Below are 17,286 nucleotides of genomic sequence, written 5' to 3'. Positions count from 1 at the left end.
GGAAAGAGAAAGTAAGATTTTCATCAGCAGTCTTTTCACAAACCAGCAGTTACTTAGACTTCTGGGCCAAATACCAGCAAAAGATCTGAGAGTCCAGTTACTGTGGTTTGGCAAAAGTACCAACCACTGTTATTCTTTTCACCAGAACAGCCAAATCAGACAGCTCAAAAATAAAACAAACCACTACATACCTGTCCTTGTAAGGTTATACGACTTCTGTCTTGCAGATGCTGATTGGAAACTGAAGAATGCCATGGATGGATCTGACTTTGAGACTGTGATCGAGCAATTTCAGATGACGGTGTTACTTGTGGTGGGGTTATGTGGTGTTCTAAATCATGCTCTAAAACATGGCTTGTGCTATCCTGAACAAATGCAGAATCATCAAACTGTGGTAGAAGGTCTTCCTGAAGGAGGTCATCTGGGTCAAGTCCTGTAAATGGTTCACTTTGAGTCTCAACTTGATGAAGTAAGTTCTCGTCTAAAGATGTAAAACCATTGCTTTCAATCGGGTCAGTGAAATGGCTTATCTGAGACGCAGAACCAGTAGAAGCTGAAAAATTAATACTCACAGGAGAGAGTTTTGAACTACTAAAGTTGCCCTGAGGATGTGCAGAATGCAAGATTTGAAAACTATTTGAATTCAAAGGTGTATTAGGATTCAACATGTGCTCAGTTGTTTCTTGCTTGGTCCCTGTTTGAGATGTAAAGGCATCACTTCCAGTGAAGTCAGAGATAGGGTGTGTCTGCTGGCTAGAAGAAAGAGCTGTTGTAGACTGCAGAAGGCTGGTAGGAGAAATATGGTTATTAGAGTAAGAATAAGGAGAAGAAAATTGTTGGGTATTATTGACAGAACACGGAGTAATAGTTGAGGACTGTCCATCAAAATTTCCCTCTTGATTCCCACAAAAGTGTATTGAAGCACTTGCAGTTTGAGAAAACGGCTGAACAGACAGAGGCTGCTGCGAAGTTGATGGATTAGAAACTGGAGGTGGGTGGTTAACACTGACTCTGTGAGAAGTAGATACACTAACTTCCATGAAGTCTTTTGGCTGACTCAGAGCATCTTGCCCTGTGTTAATGCTGTTTCTGCTTTGTTGCGACCGTAGTGAGGCACACTGATGCTGYGGTTCGTTAGCCTGAAATAAGGCAAAGTCATGGTGTGCTACAAAGCTTTTGTTTTGCTGCATAGACTGAGAATGTCCTTGATGAAAAGGGGACCCATTTTGATTTGAAACAGTTGTGGCAGTTTGATGACCCCACATAGGACTACCATCAGCCACATCTGGAAACATCCCATTAGACTGGTTCTGCGGATGAATCGGTGAGCAATTAAATTGAGAGTGTGGTGATAAGACATTGTCAGCTGAGCTACTAAAAGATTGATTTACTTGATGAAGTTTCAGTGAATCATATTGGTTCAGCTGCTCAAACTCACTCATCTTTTGTTGGTTTTGAGCATCTTGCACATGGTTCAATGAGTCTATGTGCAAAGGTTCAAATTCTGCACCCAAATTCAATTCATCAACAAGTGAAACAGGTCCAGGTTGAACAAAGGCATCATCTGACAAACCTTCTAAGGTGTCACTAAAAAGATTGGCATCATCAAAAAAATCCATCATAGGATCAGTCATCTTGATACGTTCGTACTGGTTTCTCTCTCACTCCAAAGGGAGTCAGTTTTGGCCCGCTGCAGCGAAGGAACAGATTACATCTAGCAGTTACCACCTTATCCAAGGCATGCCAACATCCATTAGTGCTTCAGATGAAATGCAAATCTTAAAGCATTCTATGGGAGAAAAAGAAAAAAAAAATGATTACGCTTAATTTGTTTTTAAACCTTTCTCACAACCTCTTTTCTCTCCCCAATACTTTTATGGCTTTTTTGATACTCTGTTCATAATTCTGCAGTTCAGATAAAATGCAAACCACTTAAGAGTTATTTCTGCTTACATTCAATGCCCTGTACAGCCTTTATAATTTTTGTACATTATGTAATTAAATTAATATTTGATGTTTTAAATTAAACTGTTTCAATTATTTCATTCAGATCACTCTATTAGCTAAGCACAATTTCAGATTCTCCTTTGCTATGTTCAGTAAAACTACCCAAACTATAATAGACTTGTGCTCCAGAAGTAAAATGCATTCCTTTTATGATGTGTCCTTCTTAAACAGCTGTAAAAAGAAATCAAATATAATGCATGATTTTGTATATTTAAGCAAGAAATTTGAGAGGATATAAACTACATTTTATAACAACAACAACAACAGACTTCAGCAGGAAAAGCTGAGATACTGTTTCTTCKAGTTAATCTTCACTAAATAAAGATTCAAAAAAAATTCATTTAATCACACATAACTAAGCTATAGTAAAACTCCTGCTTAAAGGAAAGGGGCAAGAATGAGTGCAGTGAAACACTTAAAAATAAACACAAGAAAAGAATTAAATACCTTGGGTTCAGCAAAAGTGTCTACCCACTTCTCATTACCTAGTTTTGCAATGCAAGTTATTTTGCTCTTTTATTTATTCATTTACTATAACATCACTGAGTGATCACCAGTGAATCAGTGTGCGATCAAAGATTTCAGGCAAGGGGAACTGAGAAGGACACTTAGTTTAACTTTAATCTGAAATCTAGCAGATTTGTATTGCAATCAAACTGAACGGGAAATGTCTGAATSAAAATGCATCTTTGATAATTTACTCCATAGATAACTGAAAACCTCTAGAACAGAGGAGCAGTCACTTTAAATAAGCACCCTCATCAAGTAATCATCCTTTCTCCTGTCCATGCATATATCTAATTTTCATAAAGAAAACAGCCACATCTTTAGTTTCTAGAATTCACCTTGATACTCTCCTCCTTCATTTCTACTGCAATCCTTCATTAAYGTATTCACCTAGGAAGACAGCCTGTATAAAAGCCTTCCAAAAATGGACATGCTGGAAATCTGAAATACCCTCTCACAGAAAAGGTTCCTGTTGAACCTATCAAGTACAAAGTATATCCACCCAGTCTTTGATGGGCAGAAGAAAATCTTTCCTGTTCACAGGAAAATTGCCGTGGTATGGTATTGTAACCATAGCCAGAATAAAGCCTAACTGAGGGATGCAATATATAAAACTTCTGYTCTATAAACAAAAAGGACAGACAAATCTTGTATCATACTGAAATGCACCAAGTAGGCACATCTATCRAAGTATGAACTGGTATAAGCATTGAGCACTATGAGGAATACACAGAACAAGTTTGCTATAAAAAAAATCCACACACGCTAAGCTGATAGTTTTGCTTAGTAATGTAGCTATCCATTCCAAAGTACATATGCACAACTGACTGCTTAAAGTTAGGGATTCTCAGGTTAAAAGCAGTATTACCCTAAATTAGACTATTATATTCTAATGCCGATTATGCTGTTTATTTACGATTAAAAACAAGACAATGACACCTTTCCGGTATTAAATACCGCCTTCTAACAGRTGATGAACAAATATCATTACCCAGGTAGAATATACAGATGATGAACAAACATCATTACCCAGGTAGAACATGTATTTTGTAATACTGGTTTTTGTTTCAATCAAGTCAGTAATTTTGCACAACAGAAAGTAATCCAGAACGGTAGCAATTTATATTTAATAAAATTTAACCATAACATATACTTTTAACCTTAGGTACTTTTCAGTATTTTAACAATAGAGAGCTATCTTCAGTTACTTACCCTTACATGTTTCAATTATTTTACTATTCCAGCYGGGCAACTTCTCTAGGCTTATGAATCAAATGAGCTCTGCATTTCGCAAGCAGTGAGAGATATACAAGAAAACAGGCCTACAAAAGGCAGATATTTTTCAGAAAAGAACTAAGTAAGATGAAATAAATGTATCTAGATTCCTCCAAATCAACGCCTCTGAAGACCAGTGTCATTTTCAGTTTTTGTAACACCTCTAATACAATCATCTCTCATCTTAAGACAGCCACAACACTGATTCTGAGCTTGTCTGTTTCCTTGCTCAAAACTAAAAAACTAAAAAAAAAAAAGAAGGGGAAAAAAAAAGTTTCCATCTCCAGAAATTTTCCTACTTTCTTTCAGCATAAGGAAAAACAAGGAAGGAAAAAAAGCAACTCCAAAACTTCTCTACTACAAGTTCTACTTTAAGAAACAAAGGTTTTATAAAACAGAAAGTCTTAGTAGGATTAAAAAGAAAAGCTAACTTTAATGTCAGCTTCAGCTTCAAGAATTCAAGCAAGATAGATATCACAGATGAAGTTGCAATATGAGAAACCTAAAGGCTAGACACATGAGAAATCTCTTCAGTTTAGTCCCATGCAGATTTCTTATGAAGAGAACTTTTCTGTAATAAGACTATCAAGTGGAAAAACAAAATTGTTTTGGACACGATGCCACTGTAAACAGCCAAAAACAATTCTGTTGCAAAGATATCCCTTTTTCTTTTTTTTCCTTTTATTATTTTGACTAGAGTAGTACTTTTATCCCTCGTCATTTTGCRTTATCTACAAAATCTACCATGTTTCCTCAGCTCAAAGAAAAGGTGAATCAGGAAGTTCAAGGATATCTGATTTGGAGAAACTGGCCTTTTTTGCTAAGTCATCTTCCAAATTTACTTAGCAATTATCATTTTTGTTTCTTTTTGCTATACTTGAATATGAAAATGTTAAATTCTCAGCCTGCAAATTGTGAAAGCATAATGGTGCATTTCTGACTACAACTGGTATGTAAATACTACTTTCTTGTCCTCTCCTTCAACTCCTACCTTCTCAAATCCAAGCTAACGAAAAAAATGTTCTGACAGGAAACTCCTTCCACGTGCTCTAAGTGCTTCTCTTCTCCACGTCCTTGCTCCTTCTTTAATATATAGCAAATGATAGCAGCTACATTTGTATTTTAGCAAACTTTTATTCAGCCCTCTCTTTTCCTAAACAGATATGTGGCACCAATTCTAATTTTCAACATGCTTTTCACATTCASCTGTCAGAAAATCATTCAAGGAACAAAAATATTTTAAAGATTTTAATCTATTGCACTTGACAACTGCAAGTTTAAYCAAACAATTGCAGCTTTATAGTACCTGTTCCAAAATACTTCTYATTGAAGATAATCTATTGTATCCCCATTTTAACTGAACAAGAGAACTAGTTTTGAATTCCTACTCAATGATGTAAACTACARTAAAAGAGACAGAATGTAAAATATGTAAGAGACAAAAATGAGGTCTTCCTTAAAACTGAAAAGACTTATTTCTGTTAAAAATAAATGTTTATTTCACTGCTATGGTAGATAATTGCATTTAAAGGCAATTTAAAGTCTGATTTCTCATAGTAAATACTATGATATCTTTGTGTACTCCTAACAGAATTTGTGACCAGGTTACTATAAARGATAAAAGAATTTAACATTTTGTATGTCTAAATTCCCTACTGTTATTGTATTTTGATTTAATATTAACCTTTATCCAGATTAAAGTTGGCGAGAGCCTTCCACAAATGCAGATGTCCAAGAGCTGTTTGGACCAATTCTAGGAAACAAACAACAACTACAGGTGCAAGCTGATGAAGCAATCAGAAGACTATGTTCTTTGTATTGGAGTTTAAGAGGTTACTGCCCCCTATCCACTAGAATTGCTTAAATAATATTTACCAACAATAGGACATTAGGTCAATTTATGATTTTCTCATGTTCCACACTTTTTACTAAATGTTCAGTTTCAATTCCATACAGCATCCTTAGTATTACAAGTAAAAGATAAAACATTCTGCAATGTTTCTTAATAGTATTTAATTTCTCTCTTTGTTAACCTCTTAATTCTGTATCAATATAGCTGGTTTACATAAGAAAATTGATCAACAGAACTATTTCAAGGTAACTACTACGTAATGGTTTTTTAAAAAAAACCTTCAGTTGTACATGCTATTCTGAAACAAGTTATCTTTTTCCTCAAAACCCCACTGCATGATATTGTCTAAAATTAATTACCAGGAAACATCAACATTATTCTCCAGACTTAAACAGAAATACRTTTCAATGTCTGCCATCTTCAGTCATACTAAAACATCTAAARTTTAAACAGTACTAAGATTGCAAACTATTTCATTTGCTGTCTCACACAAAACATATGCATTATGTCTCTGGTTAGTATCATACTATTCTGCAAACATGCCTGAATCGAAGCTGTAACTTCTCCCAGTTCCTCTTTTTAGTTTTAGTGCTTTTCATTCAACATCCCACTAGTTCTTATCCCAAGACACCTATTTTAAAGACTTACAYCTTTTCTTGTTCTGGAACTGTGGTTTAAGCCCAAGTGAATAAAAAATTCCCTAAGACAATACTACTAATTTCTGCATGGCCCATGCATTTCTTTGAAAAACAAACAATTCTATAGCCTGTATTACTGTAAAACTCTTTTCAATTACAARTAGAATATAAATCAATGCACTACTGTTCCACTTAATCTGTCCAGGTAACTCTGTTGTACTTCTCCTGGAACTCTAACTTTCCTAAACTTCCAAGTCTCTTGCAAATCTTACCTATCATATTCAAAATCMCTTGGACAGAAATGAAACTGGCTATGCTTGGGTCCAATTTTATTTATTTCCTTAAAAGTCTTGTCTACAGTAAGAGGGAATCGGTACCAGGGCTAGGTTAGAATAGTGAGGTTTCAAGTTAACAAACTTGGTTTAAATCCCCAGAGAGGGAGAAAAAAAATAAAGCATACAAAAAAAAAAAAAAAAAAAAATCCAAACTTTCATTGTCTGTCTGTCCAGAGTTTAATGACAACCCTTTATACTAACTAGAAAAAAAGAACAAGAAATAAGGACAGGTTGGAAGTCTTGAAGAGATGATCCTCTTTCATACTAATTCACCTCTGAAAGAGCTCAGTAGCAAGAATATTCACTATAGTTATAGGAAAAAGTGAGAGGAGGAATGATAGGAGAAGTATAAGGATTAAAAATCAAAAGAGAAGGAAATATGGTTCATATTATTTAACAAATATATCAAAAAAAAACAAGTAGGAGAACAGAATGGAAAAGRATATGGTAACAAAGACACCAATTCTGCTTACAAAAATATAGTGAGAGTAGTAGTAAGACACAAGATAATAAAAACTATCGATGTGTTTTATTTCATTAACTGCAGTGTTGACTACTTGCAATGAAGGAAAGACAACAGGAAGATTTTTCACAAGAACCAATGGGCTTGATTATGAGCAAGTAAATCAGGTAAAGATTCAGCACATTATCATGACATTCCCACTTTTATGTTAGATAGACTAGGTATTATTGCTGCACGTGAATGATGTGAGTGAGTATCAGAGATGAGAAAATGAATGACCTTGAATGACCATTTTTCACACGAAAATTTGAAGCAATGACTACCCAGMCACTTGATAGAAGTTTCCTAAGATAGAAGTTATAGACAACATAGTAGAGAGATGAGATGAAAAGAGAAGTCATAAAAGCATGGCATAACAGAAATTCAGATTTCAGGTAAAGGAAATAGAAGAGAGAAACACAGATAGTCGTAACTAGGGAAGAGCTTTATTTTATGTGCATGCAAGCAATTTTTTTTTTGAAAGCAATGCAACAAGGCATAACAGACTTGCTTCCAAATAAGACATCTACCAAAGAGACCACAAAAATAGTTTTATTTGCCAAACTCTATATAATATACAAGAACATTACAGGTTCATGACTTCATATCATTTGCCCATCTACTGGCAAATGGACCATGCAATGCTAAAAGAGTTATACAGTATACCACGTTGAAAAAACATATAGTGGAGAAACTGGTAACTTCTGTATGATATTCAGAAATGACATAGCTATTCTCTCCTCATTTTTAAAAACAAAAAGACAATTACATTATATTATTGTCGCATTTAGTTATAACTAAAGCTAAGTGTAAAAAGCTGTGGCAAATTAAATAACACAAATTATTCCCCACTAATGCTATAATATAAATGATATGCTATCACAGGTTTAAAGATCAGTGTACACATTAAATTTAAAACTTACATTAAAGGGACAGCACAATTTCCTCAAAATCCAAGAAGTTTTAAAAAAAGAACATTTAAACATTTAATAGAGAAAATCTCTATGATTCTCTAGCATAAAGGAATAAGTAAATCTTTGTACCATCGTATCTGTATCTAAATAAGGATTGTTTAATATCGTATCTATATCTAAATAAGGATAGATACCATTTATTTTCTCTTACTGGCATCACTTAAAATTAAGAGAAATTTTGTTTGGGTACCCTTTAAAATTAAAAGTACATATGCAATTATAAATACGCATTTTTTTTATTTTGTATGCATTTATAACTATTTTTGAGTAATAAGCCATCCATGCAGTATACTCATATTCTCAATTTAAAAGTTTTGCTTAAAAWTTCTCTTCTGCTGAAGAGTTCACAAACACTATCCTAATATCTAARATAATACAAACACCTGGTATTTTAATATGAAGATCACCAAGAGAAAGATTCAGAACTGATTACTSTAAATTAAATTCTCAGGACTAGATTCAAGTCTATGGCTACTGTTTTATATCTCAATAAGAGCACAACACTGGAGCACACTGGCTTGTGCACTTGTCACGATAGTACACAGCAGTCTGATCACATATCTACATTCTCCTTGCACCAAACAGCTCATGTCACAGTTCACCCTTCTATTCCTAATACACACACAAACTCTCTCCTAATCCCTTTCCTCCTCTCTCTTGAACCAGGTAGTCTCTGGGAAATAAATATTAAAGGTTTGGAGAAAACTATAACAATAAATCAGTATTTGTCAGTTGTTACAGTCATTCATAAAAGTTTAAGCCAACCAACATGAAAAATGATATTTCATTTGAAAAAGAAATCCATCTTCACTGTGAGTAAAGTCAAATTCCTACCATTATCAAGGACAGTGGCCTTCAGAGTACGGAACAGCTTTTTTACTGCGAATAGCTACACTTAAGCTCAACGGAATTAAAGAACATAGAAGAGGACATATGTTAGGAAATTTTTATATGGAAATTCTGTATCAGAAAATCATATAGCAACATGTTTTGGCCACTTACTAAACTTCTTTAAGAGATTCATTTTAATTTCTAACTCAGGATGAATTTTAAAAGTCTCAAAATGACATTTATTCAGGTAGTATTTTATATCTGGAGAGAAYATATCATGTCAAGTTCTGTAACATATGAAGTAATCTCAGATGTTTTATTTASAAGCCTACAGCCTTTAAAAATACTACCAGCACTTAAAAAAAATGTTATTCTCTAGGGAATTTTTTGTTGTTGTTTTGTTTCTAGTTTTTGAARAAGAGGTGTATAATACCACACAATTAGTGAATAAAATATACATTCTTTCAGATGAAATGAAATTTGTATTCTTTGGGGAGAAAAAAATGTTTTAATTGCATAAAATTTGCATTCTTTCCTTTTGTTGCTTTCCAGCACAGAGTTCCTTTCTTTCTAGAGGTCCAAATTCAAAAGATGCATGGTGATATACCTAATAAAGACTGTAAAATTGTCAGAAAAGTAATCTCAAATCTCAGACTAACTTTTAAATTTATCTATATACCACCAGCTTGTTTCTCTACTTGTAATATTGAGAATTATATGGTGATCTAGCTAGAGCATTGATACTTAGATGCATGTATTTCRAAGTTTCATGATTAGCTGGAGTCAAAATTGAAAGTTAACACAGCCACTTAACTAACTATACCATTGCAGGTCTCTGTATAAAACATTGGTAATATAAATAGGTTCCCAAAATATTCTAAATTCAAAATATCCAGTACAAAATGTAAGAAAGGGCACAGGTGAAGATCAAAAAAAATCCTTACCCATTAATAGAGAACACATCTCTTTAATGAAGAAGTTGCTCAGGGATGTGTTTTATCTCCAAACGGATACCTCATCATTGAAGACCTAGAAATAAAACATGACAAACTAGCTGCATAATAACCRACTTCAAGATCACACATTTAGATGTTTGAATACTTCAGACTCAGGTAGGTACCATAAAAAGAACACCAGAATTAATGCATTATCACCAGTAGCCATGATTTTACAAATGGCAGATAAATGAGCAAGTAAAGTTTTGTAGGACTTCTGAAAAAAAAAAAAGCAGAAAAAAAAAAGTAAAGTACTAAACCTCTAATATGGAATCTGTGCCAGAGTACCTCAAGTTTTAGGACAACTGAAAGGCTCAAGTATAAGGACCAGAACCAAAAATGAAATGAGGTTTTAGGGTTAGGTTTAAATTCATCAATACAAAAAGCCCTGTTTATTAAATGAACATTTTATTCCTTTAAAAAAACAGAAGCAAAGCTTCTGTGATTACCTAGTGACAGATGTACTTCCCAACAGTAACTGACACTGCCTTTCTATGGGAATGCACTTTATGACAGTTTTTCCTCCCCCCTTGCCATACAAGGTAGAGGAGCTCAACTTCTCTTTTAATGCAAAAGAAGCTCTGAAACATTTCAGGGCTTAAAGAAAAATGGAGTGAGGGGTGGGGGGGAGCGCAGAAGAGTTCAGGAACAGATCCTTCTAGGACATGTGTGGGGGGTAGGAAGAAATGTCAAACAGAGCTCCCATCCCATAARAGTTCTCCTCTCATCCAGAAGTTAGAGCTAAGTTTTAGATTATTCAACTGTCAAGAATTATGTAGCATTTTAATACACTTTAAAATTATTAGATTTCTCTTTAATTAATAGCTATTTGTTGAATAAAGTTACAATATTAAGGTTTTACAATATACAAATTTACAGACTAGGGACATTCAAAATTTACTTTAACTACAAATTTTCAAGAAAATTTGCAATCAAGTATTTTCCCCCAGTTGCGAAATTTCCGCATAAAAAAAAAAAGAAACCTAATTCACTTGAGCCTAGCATACGATACCAACTCTATCTTACACTCTCTGCTATCTGAAACTTAGCTGTCCTTCTTAAAACAGATTCTGTCAATATCTCAGGAAGAAGATTATTCTTACTCTTCAGGCCAATGGAATCCACTTGCTTGAACAGCTTCCARTATGGAGATAATTGTAGAGAATATACAAGTTTGAAAAACCCTATATTGAAAAGAAGAAAAAACTTATTAAACTAAATACACATTGACAAGATCTATTGTATACCTTTAACTGTAAAATATAAGAGAGATTTCTTATACAGAAGAACTACTGATGATGATACTAAGTGCCAAGGAGAAATACGCACAAAAGCAACTAACAACTTAAGATGAAAAATGGAATCTATATTCATAGCTTCTCAGATAAGCTATATTTTATGCTGTCTTTTAATTACATATATACATCTGCATTAAATGTGATATAGTTAAAAAAAAATCTATAAAGCCCCATGGTTGATACATAGTCTTACGCCTCCCTGGTTGGTACATARTCTTAATGTCTGCTTTTAAGTTTTGAATTGAGAAAATTCACTGACAAACAAGAAAGCTTGTATTTTATCAGGTGAAAACAAAATTAAATTTGTTACAAACAAGTCTGGATAAATACATATTAAACAACCTTTTTTAAAAATAATCTTCTACTGGCCAGCTAACACTGTCTCTTCACAAAAGACTGAAATAAAAAGATACATCTCCTTAAATGCACATCTATTCCCTTAGTTTTGAACATTTTTTTCTCATTTSGTACACTAACATGCAAACTTTAATATATATTAATGTAACAGGAAATAAACTATTCATTTTAATCAGTCTGGGATAACCACTTTCCATTTCTTAAAATACGATCTTAAATATAACAAAACAACTTATATAGCTTTATACAAAGTTCCTGTGTGTATTTATGTCTTCAGCAGACACCTTAGAAAATTTAGCAGCAGTTAAGAAGTTACTGTTTTCAACTACTTTGTTCACCTCTGCCAAAAGTTACTGCCCTGAAAGCACAATATGCAAACCAAAACACATATACGTGCCTCAGCTGCATCAGAGCATAGCCTTTCACTTCAGTTTCAACCCATCATCTTGGCAGTTTAAACTATCCCATTACACTTTATGCTGAAATGGCTGAGGTATACACATACATCCTACCTTCTCATTTATGTTTGGTTGGCAATAAATCCCAATAAGGGAGCAACAACAAAGAAACTAGGGACAACAATAACATCTTCATTTGCTACAGCAGTCTCTGAACTAGTGAGGTAAGTTTGGACAACCTTCTTGTAGAGAACATAAGGTTAAAGCCTTTCTGTTGGACTGAACACCTCTTTTTAACCACTAAATCTTTTCCTAGAAATGTTTATTTCAATGTAAAAAGGCCAGTTAACAAACTAGCTAAATAAACCTAATTCATTCAAGAGCAATTACTAAGGTGTTAACGTAAGTTTTTGAAACCTGTAAGGAAATCCAAAGATTTTCTTGCAAGACTGCTGAAGGAAGCTATACAAGTAATCAGTTCTGCTTTTTCAACATTATTGTCATTTGGTTCCTCCAAAGTGTACCTGTAAAATCTTACATAAATTCCACAACTCCAAAAAGTTCTTCATTTTTTTTTAATAAAGATCAATGACATTTCCCAATTTCCTAACCTTCAGGGAAATTTTGAAAATTACTATGAAGAACTACTTTTTTCTTTAAGAGATCTGCYCACGAATCTTAGCATGCCCATACAAAATACGAATAGCTCTTTTTAATCTCTTTTCCAAGAGCGAAAACAGCAGATTTAGTGTTTTAAGTATGTTTTATAATTTACAGTTTACTTCTGGTCATTAGTTCTATCATAAACTTCAGCAATACACCTTAAATTAGACCTACAAAACCTGCTTCTAAAGTCCACTATCTTTCCTGGGCAATTATGTTGCAGTTAAGATGTAGAGAAATATTCACTTTGAAAAACAGAAAAAAAAGCCTTCTCATTTTCACACGTGGCCTAAAACAAGATTTCGTTATAAACCTTCAGAGACAAAACACAACCTAGCCCTTTTTCAACTCACAATCTGATAATACACTAATTTCCAGCAATTCTCATGTTCTAGTCTGATGAACAACTCTAAACTACTGAAAGCTGTGCGATAGTTTTCTGAGTGGCATTAATTTTATGACTTGGAAGTAGCAAACAGAACAACGCCAAGGATCATTTGTGTTTTACAGATGACTGGGTACCCCACAGGCTATGGGCACAGACCAGCAGCACTAAAGACATGACACTCAGAGAAGTCTCTCCCAGGAAAATTAAAGGGAATCATTTAGGAGAGAAGCACAATTTCAGGTCTTAACACAACCAGATTAGGATACCACAATACTAYTCTACTGAACAGAACAAGTTCACATTTCCCATTCCATATTACATTAGCTGGCATAAAGAGCTTCMTCTACAAAGGTCTAGGCCTTTTGGAGACACATACAACTTTTCTAACTTGTAAAAGACCATTTCTAAGGAAATTTGATATGAAGTTTCTCAAAACAGTCTCTCCCAAACACAAGCAATGCAAGACATTCTAAGTTTRTAACTTGTTTAATACACTCCTCTTTGCCTAAACTAACAAGCCAATTATACAAACAAAACAAAATTTATCATTTTATTTCATTGCTTTAGCAAACTTGGGATGTGTTCCTGAACTCACCTGCAATAGAGAGTCAAAAATTCCRGATTTCTACATTTACATCAATTCTCTATCACAAGTCTGACAAACTAGATTTTTAAAAAACTTTCCCTAGTTAAAGGGAGGCAATACTCATCTATCTTTCCAAGAGTACTATAAAAACTTCCCGCAAAATCTGGTTCTGAACCTAAGTTTTAGAAACAACAAAAAAATACTTCAGAAAAATATTTACTGAAATCGGCAACATATGTACGATATGGACTCAGGTCCATTCTCTTTTCTATCACTGTTTTTAATGTTGATGGAAGACACTAACTACATTGGCTTCACTACAAGACATAAAAACAAAAACATACCTGATATCGTTCTTGGATTCCTCCTAACATATGGAACACCAGAGGTGAAGGTTTTTATGTCATTATTATATAGATTAAGTCTTCCTGAAGCTTACAGACTTCTTCATTGGGGTGTTARTAACATAAAAATAATAAAATTGTTTACTGTTCAAAAGACATTTCAGGATAGATTAGGAGAGAATTCCTGAATTTCAGTGACTAATGGAAAAAAATGAAGCTTTTAGCACTCCTCACTCAGCACAAGGAAAAGTGCCCAAGAACACATTGCAGAAGGAAATAATTTGGTAACCAAAGTTACCAAATTTTCTAATATGACTCAGATAAAGAACAAAGTCAAAATTATTATTCAACTTCAGAAAAAGTAAGAGATTGTTTTTTCTTCTTCTGGCAAGTTTTACTGCTGATTTAAGATTAAATTAAAATGTGTATCTTTAGAAGGTAAYACAGTTCTTTTAAGAAACAAACATGAGTGTATGCTAGTGGCCTACAGATTCCTAAAGAGATGACAAGTATTAATGTCTATGTGAATCAAGCTTATAAACTCAATGCATGTGTTCACTGACATATGGTACATCATGCCAACATATTTTGGCTAAATTATGAGTTAAAAAGAAAAAAAAAACTGCCTCACAACCTCAAATTTGTTTCCTGCAGTTTAATAATGAACATAGGATAAAAGCAGCACTGAAAGGGGAACTCAGTCTAAGGCACTGCCAGAAGTAATGTTTTACTTGATCACTACAGCCCCTCCTAAAAGGCAGCTGTGTAGTCATCTACATATTTATATACATGGTGCTATTAGTAGTAAGATGCTAACATTTCTGAAGTAAAACTATAGCTTCACTAGTAACATTGTTGTTAGAAAGTGATTTACAGCTGGTCTTCTGCAAGATTTTCACTTTGCAGTTCYTTCAAAACATGGTCATTGTAAACAACATATTCTTTCTATGCAATATTTAAGAAATATTGCCTAAAAATGATCTCTCCTCCTCACGCTATTGTGAATAAGAAAGTCTCGTGTTCAGCCTCTTTGACTTCGAGCCAACTCTCTTGCATTTGTGAATTGACTAGCCAGATAAAAATCTGAGACTCCTGCTATTCCTACATCTAAAGAGAGAGCTGCAAACCCTTATGGCGTAGCTGCATCAGCAGAAGAATTACATCTTAGCATCACAGCTTTCTTTTGCTAAAGGAGAACGAGAATATTTCAGCAATATTCTAAAATAGTTCCAATAATGCTGAGTTGCTATCAATTCAGCTTAATAAAGAGACAGTTTCTTCATCACACATTTACGTGTATGCAGATGCATTGCATTCCTGAAGTGCTATTTCTAACTAGAGGAAGATCACTAGAAAATTGAATGAAAGTACRCTCTATGAACCTGACAGAGTGTAAGATTTTTAAGCGTGCATTAAGCACGCGGTTCCTTAGTTTGCTAGGACAGAGACCACAAAAAGAACAAATAAAGACAGGYCTGTGGAAGAATAGAAAGCAGCCAAAAAAACTAGTTCAGTTAAAAAAGAATGAGTGTTAACAGTTACCCCATTTCAGTTAAACTCAGAAAAATACTTGAATTGGATGATTTATGAACAGTGTCGTACTTCTTTCAGTATTGTATATCAACTAAATACTCAGGAAATTTTGCTATTTAACACTGCAACCTAGAGTTGAGTGGGACCACATCATTCAACTACATCAGATTCAACTTATCCCAAACTGCGTGATATCAAATCAATATTCTAGTAAGACAACAGCCCAGTGTTTAAACACTTACTTCTCCAAGACTGAAATACAGGGAAGAAAAATGTATCGTTAGGAATCCTGACCAACAAAATACATGCACAGTTGTCTGCATTACCTTTAGTTTTGAAGTAYAGAAAAGAAAAATATAATTTTTGTGAAAATTTGTTCTGTAAAATTGTAGTGCACACAGAAAACAACTGGGCCTATAAAGCAAGCAAGAATAGAAGTGTAACTATTTACTTTATAGGTTGCACGAACAAGGCAATTTCGAACAACCATGTCAATCTTTCTGTTTTAATCCACACACTGTGCTTTCATCAACATTTCTCTACGAATGAATTCCTGGACTAATATTTAGAAGCATTCAACACCAGYAGCTCATGTGAAATGAGTAAATGCCGAGATTCCTCATCAGACTTGAAAAATTACAAGACTTTTAAGACTATAGGTTTTTTGGCAGTAAAAGTGACAGTTTTAATCCAAGAGAGATAAGTTAACACATCCTCACCATGAAAAGTAGCATAAATCTTATAAACTGAACTACTTGCTTAAACACTAAACACAAACATATGAATAAGCTCACACAAAGTGAACTAGGAACTTCAGGTATAATACTGACACAATGTAACTACCTATTTGCCTGCCTTATCATACAGTAAAGTAAGTTGATGTAGCTTACCCATCAATGAAAAAAAAAAAGAAAAAGAAAACTACCTCACATATCTTTTGCTAGTTCACAGTGGGCAGTAACCAGAAAGTTGCTGGTATATGAAGTTCACATCCTACCTTAGTTCCCACTACTTTCTTTGTGTGTCCTTGGTTCATACATAGGGCAGGGCACACAATTCCCTGGATTAGTTAACTTTCAACTTTCACAAACATGTATATTATTTTTTGCTCTTTGCTTGGCCAAAACTGGGTCCTTGGTGTTTTTGAAGCCCCATGTGCCAGATGCAGGAACAATGAAAAAGTCATCATTAAGCCTGAAAGAAGAAATATATTAGTGCCTAGTGTAGGGGAAAGTGTTTGAAAGAAACTTTGTGAGCATCTAAAAATCAAAAAAAMCCCCACTGATTGCTATTCAACAGTTCATAAACTATAAGAAATCATTAGATTTAAAATATTTACCATGTGAAAGCAGCTGGCAAAAAGATCATTATGCACAAAAAAAAGAAGTCAGAACTCAGGTAAAAATCCAGATATTGCTCAAAGATGACTGAATGTTAATATTCAGCCTAGAATGCTTAACATATTTATTTCTATTTGCATAGGACCAATTCCAACTAAAATAAGGTGAAATAATGATTTTGCATCACATCTACCAAATGCAAACTTCATATCGTTGAATGACACACTTAAAAAGGGATGCACAAAGCTCTCATTACTGATACTAGCTCTCTTGAGAAAGGACAATTGTTGTTTATAGCTACTTCCTAAAGTCTCAAAAAAAGACACAAGAGAACTAGAAGCTTTCTCTCTTTATATTGATTTCTATTTTGTCCCCTATGAGCATGGACAACAGCATGCTCAGTTATCTTCTACATAAGGGAGAGAAGTAGAGCTATATTTCTTCATCCTATTGAACAACTTTC

General features: G+C 34.0%; 1 protein-coding gene across 4 annotated transcripts in view; it reads right to left on the bottom strand.

The window, feature by feature from the left end:
• Positions 1 to 16,637, bottom strand: part of CHD9 (chromodomain helicase DNA binding protein 9) — a 99,447-nt gene extending 82,810 nt beyond the window's left edge. For all 4 annotated transcript variants that reach the window (XM_085303849.1, XM_085303851.1, XM_085303850.1 and 1 more), the window contains exons 1-4: positions 16,481 to 16,637; positions 11,020 to 11,100; positions 9,866 to 9,950; positions 192 to 1,789 (exon numbers count right to left, since the gene is read on the bottom strand). In XM_085303849.1, coding sequence (XP_085159975.1) covers positions 192 to 1,634 — 1,443 coding nt within the window. In that variant the 5' untranslated portion in view covers positions 1,635 to 1,789; positions 9,866 to 9,950; positions 11,020 to 11,100; positions 16,481 to 16,637. The remainder of the gene's footprint in view (positions 1 to 191; positions 1,790 to 9,865; positions 9,951 to 11,019; positions 11,101 to 16,480) is intronic.
• Between the last annotated feature and the right edge of the window lie 649 nt (positions 16,638 to 17,286).

This window comes from Rhea americana, unplaced genomic scaffold, assembly GCF_003343005.1.
Source record: "Rhea americana isolate MKP2758 unplaced genomic scaffold, rheAme1 scaffold_20, whole genome shotgun sequence".
NCBI lineage: Eukaryota > Metazoa > Chordata > Aves > Rheiformes > Rheidae > Rhea > Rhea americana.
This window is presented reverse-complemented; position numbering and strand designations above follow the sequence as displayed.